Source organism: Hipposideros armiger, unplaced genomic scaffold, assembly GCF_001890085.2.
Source record: "Hipposideros armiger isolate ML-2016 unplaced genomic scaffold, ASM189008v1 scaffold_276, whole genome shotgun sequence".
Lineage (NCBI taxonomy): Eukaryota > Metazoa > Chordata > Mammalia > Chiroptera > Hipposideridae > Hipposideros > Hipposideros armiger.
The window spans coordinates 1210442-1220997 of NW_017731626.1; the positions used below are offsets into that span (position 1 = coordinate 1210442).

The 10556-nt window shown below is 38.8% G+C and overlaps 1 protein-coding gene across 1 annotated transcript in view; it reads right to left on the reverse strand.

The window, feature by feature from the left end:
* ADAM10 (ADAM metallopeptidase domain 10) overlaps nt 1-10112 on the reverse strand; it is a 122899-nt gene extending 112787 nt beyond the window's left edge. Inside the window, exon 1 of the mRNA XM_019657532.1 lies at nt 9631-10112. Coding sequence (XP_019513077.1) covers nt 9631-9685 — 55 coding nt within the window. The 5' untranslated portion in view covers nt 9686-10112. The remainder of the gene's footprint in view (nt 1-9630) is intronic.
* Nucleotides 10113-10556: the final 444 nt, after the last annotated feature.

Below are 10556 nucleotides of genomic sequence, written 5' to 3' on the forward strand. Positions count from 1 at the left end.
AAAAAAAAAAAAAGAGTTGGCTCTACAATCTTAAGAACAGGAGAAAATAATCTGTATAAATGTTGGCCATTACAGATCTTCCTATTTACAGAAAAACTCAACTACAATAAACAAGAGGACATGTAAGAATAAGCTAATGCTGGCACATTTCCATTCCTCAAAAAAATTACTTGTAATCAAGCTGTTTGAACAGACTTCTCACTTGTATAATTTTAAAATTAGGTACCAAGAGCATTTTCCCCCAACATAAAAGTGTATTTCCGTCTTAAGGAACTTGAATCATCAACTGTGTCTTAGGCATCACCACTGTGTTGATCAAATGATCAGCTTATATTTAATATGTATTCATTATGATCTTGAAACACTAAATACCATTAACAAAACTGTTCTCTTATATGACAAATGTCAGCTTCCAGGAACTATCACGTCCTATATTTCAGCGATACACTTAAATGCATTGGAAAAGTTACCGTACTCTTGGAATAGTTATTCCACATGTGACTTCAAACTTAAGCCACTATGCCCATTTCTTCACTAGAAATTAAACAAATTATTTTCTACAAGCAAATACCTACACCAAAAAACGACATAAGTGCAAGTTCAAGAGAAGAGGGTGTGTCTATAATTATAAATATATTTCAACACACCCACTTTTTGAGATAAGTTAGTTTCTAAGAATTAAAAATAAAACTAGCTGGCTCAGAAGTGAAAGTAAGCAGTTCTTTTTAAAATAATAAACTAAAGAAAACACAAAGGGTACAAAACATCGGTGATTAAAAACCTACTGAATGTATTAAATTTCCACCATTAACTTATGAAATACAACTTAAAAATACAAAAAAGGAAATGTGTATATAATTTAGATTTCTATGCTGATTTGAAATGCTTTTATACCACTTCAAAAAAGTACACACAGTAACCCATGTAAGGGACTATGACTTTCAACCTCCTTAAACACAAACACACACACACACACACAAATGACTCTAGCCACGCCCTATGCACCCCAGACTCTTCATTTTATCCTAAACCCACTCTTAATACCTCACCCTTCTCCCATATTATACCCCAAACCATCTACCTCTGCCTCCTCTATGCAAATTAAACAATTCTGCCAAAGGTGTTAAGATAATAAAGTGAGGGGTTGGGGATGGAGTTATGAAAAAGACATGGAAGTTTTTGAGGATTTATGAGTTAAAATTTTGAAGAAAACAAATTGTGAAAAGTTGAAAATGAGTACAACTAATGCTGAAGATAGATTTGTAGAGTAAGCTGCTGACTGAGTCCCTCAAAATATCTCTCTCCACAGAAACTAAAATCCTACTAATCCATGGCTCTTTTGGGTTAACAAGCAACTGGTTTAGTTTGGTTTTTAAATAATCCTCATGAGCTTTCAGTTATTCAATTACTATTATAAATTAACAGGATCAGATTTTCTTCCTTACCACAAACTAAACAATGAAAGGAATGGGATATGCTGGAAGATAAATAATAAAGTAAATGTTTCAGAACTGCAGTGCTTAAGAGTACTGGGAGAGGAAGGCTAAACAGGATAGGAATATAGGAAACTTATGAAACTCAAGTAATCAATTAAGACAGCAAGATATCAGAAATAACAAAAAAAGGTAGCAAGATTCAAATTTCCTCTAGAGCAGGGTTTCTCAATCTCAGCACTACTGACATTTTGGCCAGACGTTTTATTATAGGTGGGCTGTCCTGCTCATTGTAAGATGTTTGGCAGCGTCTCTGGCCTCTACCCACTAGATGCCAGTAGCATCCCTCCAGCTGTGACAACCAAAACTATCTCTAGACTACTTATGAATATTTCAGTGTCTGCTTTGTGTATACATTTCAACTACACATTAATTTTTTTAAGAATACAAAACTGCATAAATACTATAATGTATATTTATAATAAAAGGCATTTTAAAAGACAAAGAATATTAAGTGGTAAAATTGTGTTGGGAAAGGGATTACGGATTTTCTTAAATTCTATTTTCTAATGTTTGGTAATGATGTTCTATACTTCAACTTTAAAAAATACATTTTATCCATCTATATTTTGTAAACAGATTCCAAACGTAAGTAGGCCTGGGAACACCATAATTTTAATAGTATTTGCATAAAACTTTAGTCTTTTTATTATTTTTACAAACATCCCATTTAATTCTTAGGAAAAGAGATAGCAAATTAATATCTCACTCAACACATTAAGTGTAGGACTCTATCTGTATTCTTTTGAAAATGAAATCCAAAGTTCAGATACATATGTGTATATCCCTTGCCATCATCAATGTAAGCAAAGATCAATGGAAAGAATTTCTGCTCCACAAATCATATATGTACATTTGCCTCAAAACCAGATTCTTTTCTCCAATTTGTCAGTGAAATAGGAAGTTCACAATTCACATATAATAGTATCAAGCGTACTCTTAAACTGAAGAGCATAATTCCAATTTAAGGGAAGTAAATATATACTCGTGAAGTAAAAACAAGCTTGTTAATATATCTTTAAATCTAACTTCTCCCCTGCACTCAATTCACCAAACTTCTATCTCCCAACTGTCTGGAGCAGTGCTTCCCAAATGACTAGCCACCGATTATTAAAGGACTGTGCAAAGTCTTAACCAATCCCCAACAAAAGTATTAGCTTGCAATTAGGATAAAATCCAAGACTGGTATACATCTTAACCTATAACCTTCTACCTAGATTCAAAATCTTTGGTAGTTTTGAACTTCAAACCTTTGAGATCCTCAAAGGTTTATAAAACCACTCTCTCCAATACAACCACCTCTAAGACCTAAATTCAAAAATAAAGTGAGCCCTCAATACATTTTGTTACTTTCATATTAAACATTTGCCAAGTTTTACTAGTTTTTCTCCCATGTGATTTCTTGTTCTATCCTTATTTATTTCTATAATCATTACCATAATCCAGGACTCAATCACCCAATTCATTAAGCAGCTAATTTACTACTTATTGTATCATACCCCAACTCCTCAACATAGACCCCAACCAACATTCCAAAATACTCTACTTCAAAGTTATGATCTAGAATATGCATAGAGTCCTGGTTATGATGGCCCAGTTAGCATTTCTCCTTATTTCCTGCCATGGACTCGCCGTTCCAGACAAATAAACCTACAAGCAACTTACTAGACTATATGCCATTACCTTCTATCTCAAAAAGTTTTCCCCAACTGGTTGATGTCCCTCCAGCTTAATAAATCCTCATTTCAATTGCTATTACAATACATAAATGGATCTCCATTTTTATATCCTGGCATTTCTGTCTACACTGACAAACTCGGTGATTTTTACCTTCCTTCTCACTTAAGACCGTGGCTTCATGACTCCTACTAGCTGCAGACATACAATAAACTCACGTGACTAAATAACATGTTGTAAATGCTGTATACATTCTCACGCCTTTTAGTTGGAATTGTAGTCGCTTCAAATTAGTTCATCCAATACCAAAGGGAATCTACACTCCTGAGAACTAACTATTCTCAGATCTGCTCTTTCCAACCTAGGTAGGATAGAACTGTCCCCATTAGTAATGAGACAGAGCCTTCACACTGCTGGATAGCAATGTTACTACCTATCCTCATAGGAATCTAACTGGTAGGATTATTACTTTTTCCACTTATCCTTAACATTGCTTCCTTTTCCTAGTATAAAATGACAATTAAACTAGTTAGAATTACCACTGCTGGATTTTTATTCAGAACAAGCAGAATTTTTAGAGTTGCCTGGAAGAATCACTAACAATCATTAAATAAATCAATTCCTCCTTAAAAAAAACAAAAACAAAATACCTGGGGTTCTTTACCCAAACATATCACATAGAGTGGCCCATGTGCAAACAGACCAAATGCAAAATAATTCCTACAATTTGAAATTGTGAGCCCCTGTAACTTGGGGCTCACATTTGAAACTGCTGGGTGTTTCTGTATCCCCAACCTTTCATATCTACAATTTGTCTCCCCCAAGTAGTGGCCACATAGGCCTCTCATTGAAACTTCATGTTAGCAGCTATGGCCAATGACTCCTTTCCCTGAACCCAAACCTTCTCACACACACAAACTCCATTTTTGCACTCCACATAGACCATATTTTAAGCTAGACCACCCTAAAAATATACCTCCAACTTTGGCAAAATTTTTCTAACCATTAGAATGTGATACAATTCAAAGACAAACAAGAAATCTAACTTTACACAAATCACGAAGTCTCCAAAACTGTTACATTCAAAAGCTACTTACTGTGCAAAATAACAATAAAACACAGTATGGGGAGCCTCTGTCGTCTACCTTTTACCTACTCTTTCCTTTAAATACAGAGGATACTTTTTCTTAACTTACAATTTACATTTCTGTACAGAATATTACAATTGCACATTTTAGGGTATGTTACTATCAATAAACTAGTATAGTAGCTTGAAGCCAGAGTACATATGACTCATATCTAGGAAATGATCTACCTGCAACCAAATGAGTATGCATTTTATTTGCTTTGTCTTCTTAGTTATTCATTAGTTTATTCTCTCCTCTCTACCCTTCCTCACTTTAACTACCGAAACAGTCCATCTCCCAAATGCTCGGAAAGTAAGAACATGGCAACCTCAGCACTAAACTCTACAAAGCCAAAACATAAACCTTAAAAACTTATCTGAAGCTCATGTATTCCACTTTATTATATACAAGTGTGCCATGTATGATTTAGTTTCCCCATAGAAAATATATTAGAAACAACTAATTAAAAGGTGATATTCTCAAGGTTTGCAAGAAAGTCAGGCAACAGTTGGAAACATGATTAAAATCAGCTACAAGAATGAAAAAAGCACAATCACCTAGAATAAATTTAGAATGTCCATATCAATTATTTCTGGAAAAATAAAAAATAGAAACTATAATAGAGTCCAGAACAATAACAGTTGTTCTTACAGTAAACCTCAATCACTTAAGAATAAATTCAGCCCATTTTAAAACAGTACATGTGTACATCTTAGAAAAACTTCAATCAAAAAACAGCCAAAATTTCAAGTTTGGTCCCAAACTTGTTATACAGGAATCTTCTCATATTTGAACCTGTCCTCTCTCAACAATGTTAGAAAAATGTAACTTATTGTTGAATTTATTGTTTCAATTTTCTCCATTTCAAATTGGTTTATATTTATAACCAATTTAAAAATAAAAGCTTAAGTTAGTTTTTACTTATATGACCCACAATCAATTTTCTGAGAGTCTCATCCCAAAAGAAAGAGAAATGGTTTCTTATTTGCTCATTGAGATAGAAATTTGGAAACACTATAATCATTCTTTAAGACTTTCAAATTGTTACTATTAATGAAAACAGAGATTTTTAAAAAATCTAATAACCTAATGCTAGATAAAAATTGTGTATGCCACAGTTTTTATTAACAAAATTTTAAGACTATGGAAAAAATAAAGAATTACAAAAAAATATATTAAAAAGTTAGATAAGAGGGTGCAGTCAAAAAAACATTTTTATAAGTTTGGAATCATCTATGCAAGATGAAGCTGAGGCAGAAATACAAATAACATACCTACAGGACCTAGGAAGGTAACAAAAATGAGTGAAGCAGGCCAAGTGTCTTACAGGCAGAAATATAGGGAACTGCATTGACTGGCAAGCACATGTCCAGTTATGAAGAGAGCAGCTGCTAACTGCCCTATCACTCTGCTCCAGACAATGGGAAGGCAGCCCAGTAGCACCTGGATTTTCAAATCTTCCCCCAAAACCCAGAAACTCATGGATTTCATTGAGAAATTTCCCAATTTTTCACTGTTGTCACTAGCTGAAACTCAGACATTACAAATCAAACAAAGCACATCTCTAAGGTAGTTCAGTCCAGAGGCCATTTTTGAGCTAATGTGTGTGAAAACTGCTTTCAAAAAGGTATAAGGGAGGTAATGGGTAAAAAGCTCAGGCTTTGAGGTCAAACTGGCTTGGGTTTGAATGGATGATGCTAGAAAAATTATGTCTTCAACTGTAAAATATCACCACTCTTTCATAGATGTTGAAAAGTAAAATTGGGCCAACTGAGTGGCTCAGTTGGTTAAGAGCCTGCTTAAGAGTGCAAGCTCTGATCAACAGGGTTGCCAGTTCGATTCCCACATGGGCCAGTAAGCTGCGCCCAAGATGAGCTGCTGCTGAGCTGCCAACAGGTGGCAGGATGGCTCAGCTGGTGAGAGCATGTGCTCCTAACAAGGTTGCCTGTCCCAGACGGTGGGCTACGCCCGCCTGCAACTAAGACTGAACTCGGCACCCTGAGCTGAGCTGCCGCCCGGATGGCTCAGTGGATAGAGCATGTGCTCTTAACAACAAGGCTGCTGGTTCGATTCCTGCATGGGATTGTGGCTACGCCCACCAGCAACTAATGGAACACAGCACCTTGAGCTGAACGGCATGACTAGACTTGGAGCTAAGCTTGCTGCACCCTCCACAGCTAAGATTGAAGGACAACAACTTGGCTGTTCCCCTCACCCAATTCCCCAATAAAATCTTTTAAAAAAACAAAAACAAACAAACAAAAACATTATATTTAAAAAAAAAAAACACCATGAGAAAAAAAAAAAAGTAAAATTAACACAATACCAAATACACACCAGACATCAAAGAAATGTTCCTTACTCTCCCTACCCTGCCCTACAAGTCCTTAGGAAAATTTAAGATATCAGATAATAAACATCCTTGAAGATCATAAGCAAGTTATAAAAAGGGTATCAGAAAACAGGTGCCTGCCATGTCTACTGCCCTCAACCCCTGCTACTCAGAGAGGTCCTGTATACATACAGAGAAGATACTGTTAACTTAGGGGATGGCTTGAAATAGGCCTTTTTAAAGTGTGATACAGCTAACTGAATTAGCAATTTCAAGTTAAAAAGATGAAGAGTCAGAGCTCCTTCAAGATAAAGACGAAGTTTATTAACTTCATAGACCCTTAGTTGCTGGTAGAAGTGAAAGAAATAGTTCATCCTTAAACTTTTAACACTTTGGGCCAAACTTCCATAAAAGTTATTTCTATAGAATGCATGGTACAAAGCAAAGCATTTACACCAGATTTTTAAATACAAAAAAACATGTCATACTCTAAAGTTAATTTTACATATGATTTCATCAAACTAAAACATTATGAGATTGAATTTACTGCCACAGTTAAATACCTTTGACCTCCCAAACACACCAATTAATTTTTTTAAAAAGAAAAAACATCAACTATCCAACATATTTGTGTTAAAAATATTCATACACACATAAAAATTCTTTGGGCGGTACTTAATAATTCTAATAAATTCTAACGTGGTTACAAATAATTTTAAAAAGCATTATGTATGTATTTGAGTATATGTCTATATAGACACTGAACTCTAGGAATTTTATGGTATTTTCCTACAAATACAGCACAGGCTGGGACATGTGTTAGAAATGGACAGCATTAGGAAAGTTTAAGTTTTATGACTCTAAACACTTTAATTATCTCTTCCGGCTTCCCATCTATCATATTAAGAGCAAGAAAAAATTAATGCAAAACAGTGATTGACAAGTCGGAAAGGTGTAAGCAACTAAAAGCGTTTATTGAGTACCTGAAAATGATTTTTACTTTACTGTTAAACCCATATTTCCACTAACCTACACATATTCATTCTCTCACATGCTAAAACATTCAACTTGAATATATTCTATTCTATGTATCAGTTAAGTTTTTTACAAATTTGACCATAAAAAGCTCAGACTAATAACTGACAGTAGTATATATTACCATAAAATTGCAAATATTTCCATTTACACAAAAGCTACAATCTTGACGCTAATTTTAAAATCAAAGATTTTTGTCTTTTTGAAAAAGTTCTGCTTAAAACAAATATCAAAAAGTAGCCTTTTAACCACTGTTTAATGCAAAATAATACTTTATAAATGAATCCAGAGTTCTGATTTTAGAAAATGTTTGTGTCACAAAGGTCTTCACCCACAAAGATAATGCTGTTACTTTGTTTTTCTTCTTCAACCACCAAACATTCTTAATGTTTCATTCTTTAAAAACAAAGGACGTTTTTATACACTACTCATCAGTAGCTTAAAGTGCCTCATGTGTTTCAAACTTTTTACTACCTCATAGAAATCAGTGTCTAACTCCTGAATATAATAAAATGAAAACACACAGAAAAGTGATTTGTTGGAAGCCACAATTAGAGTGTAAATACAAATGTTAAGTGAAATGACCCTTATAAAGGGTCTCTAGCACATGATACTTACTAAAACTAAACATCTACTAGAAGCTCTTAATCTAAAATGGATATCTAACAAATGAACACTACAAACTACAACAAAAGTATCAACCTCGGACTACATAGAACACAGGACAAAAATATGCTTCGCTCTGCAGTCATAAGTCAAAGTGACAAACAAAAGAACAGAAACAATACACTACATGAAATATTCGGATATTTCCTAATTTATCAATTTAGGTTACACTCATCCAAAGCATTCCAGAGGTTTTTTTTTTCAATTCAGTGTTTTTAAAAATACATTGAGATTTTTAAGTATTACTACTTTAGGCAAGTCAAAAAGTTTACCTAAAATAAAGCACTTTACGCAACAAAATAATCCAGGGTCCTAGGATACAACGGAAATAATAATCGTCTTCAAAGCCTAAATGAGTAATCAAGAAATTAAATGCTTTTAGTAAATGTAACTAAATTTAATTTGGAGAGTCGGACTTTGCCACTGTTTCTGACAATCCACGAACTGCACTGCTCCACCTGAGAGTTTTAGAAAACTCTTCAAGTTGGGTCACCCGGGGACCGTCCCTCTAAGAGACCCAATCCAGCCTAAAGATCAAAGAACATCCCGAAACGGCTTACCTTTCTCCCCATCAAACCCTTTCCCCTGGGCAACAGATTGTTTTCACTGAACATAAACACACCCTCTTGCGACCTCTGTCCAAACTCAGGAGCAGAGGCAGGGCACTTTGGAGAGCGGAAACACCACTGTTACTCCTCCACCGGCGGGCCCTCTGCAGAACCCGGTCGGTCTAGATCCCCACCACCGGTAAAGAACAATTCACCACCCCGACCGCACACATCACAACTTCCCACGAGCCTGCTCTGCGGTTCTCCTCCGCGGAGCAGACTCCACTCCAGAATCCGCCACCCGGCAGGAACTGAGAGCGGAAGGATGAGGAGGGTGAGCGCGGAACGAGGGCGGCGAAGACCGCCGGGACCGTGGCGGCTGCCCTCCCCGGCGAGCAGGCTGGAGGGATGGAGCAACCACGGCTCTCGCCTGGCGACCCGGATCTCCTGACTTTGCTTCTCTGGGAGACGACCCAAGCCTCCCCTGCTGCCGGGGCGTAGGGGGCGGGGAAGGCCTCGCCGAAGGCTCGGAGCCTCCTCGGCTTGCCACGGAAGGGAACGCGGTCGAGGTACGAGGGACAATAGGGAGCGGGGAGCGCTGCGCGCCCGAGTGGCGCCGCCGGCCGGCCGGGCTGACTGATGCGCCCGCCGCGCCGCCCGACTGGGCTCCGCTCGGCCCCGCCGCCACTGCCGCTGCCGCCGCACGGTCCGCGAGGGTCACGGCGCCTCCAGCGCTCCGGGTCGTGCCTCACCTCCCAGCCCCGCCGCCCAGGAGAGGAGCAGAATTAACACTCTCAGCAACACCATCTTCCGCTGCCGCCGCCTCCTCACGGGTTAACAGCAGCACATCGATCCAGAGGGAGAAGCTGAAGGGGCTTGGTCCGGAGCCTCCACGGGAAGCCGGGACCTCCCCCGGCAGGAGAAACGACGAAGCACCTCCCTCTCGCTCCACTTCAGGGGCCAGCAACGCTCCCAGCTCTTCCAAAACAGGGACCTCCCTCCCCCTCGTTCGTTTCCTTCCTCCCTTCCCCGCTTTCCTCCTCTCGCTCCTTCCCTCTTCTCTACCTCCCTTCCCCAAGCCCGGGACCTCCGCCTCCTTCCTCACCACGTGACGCGCGGGCGTCCAACGGGCACGGGGAGCCGCACCCCTTCCTCCCGCCCCTCCCCCTCCCCCAGGCGCCTCAGGGGCGCGCGCATGCGCGCAGAGGACGGTTCCCGGGCTTCTAAACTCGCCGCCGCTTCCTGTCCGCCGGCGGAGAGCTGGGATTGGGCTTGGGAGGCGGGGTTTCCTCTAATCCCGCCCCGCGACGGGACAGCGCTCCGCTAATTCTTACAGCTGCTGAGAACCGTACCGTTGGGCTGAAATGGGAGAGTGGAGGATGTTAAGAAACCACTTTCCACTTCATGGGACAGAGATTTTTGTTTCTTTTTCTGCCTTTGGTGGTGCATGTCTGCTAACAAGTAAACAAAAAAGCAAAGTACCTACAAGCTGTAATTATACCAGCAACAGCCACCAGTGATCAGAATCTAAATGTAAGGATCTTCAAGCAGCAGAAGGAAAAGACACCGCCTAAGGCATATTTTTCTGAGCTCTTTACACGTCTGTGTCACAGACCAGACCATACTGTTCTAAAAGTATGCAACCTAAACCACAGGGTCCTAAATCACCAGCCCCCAA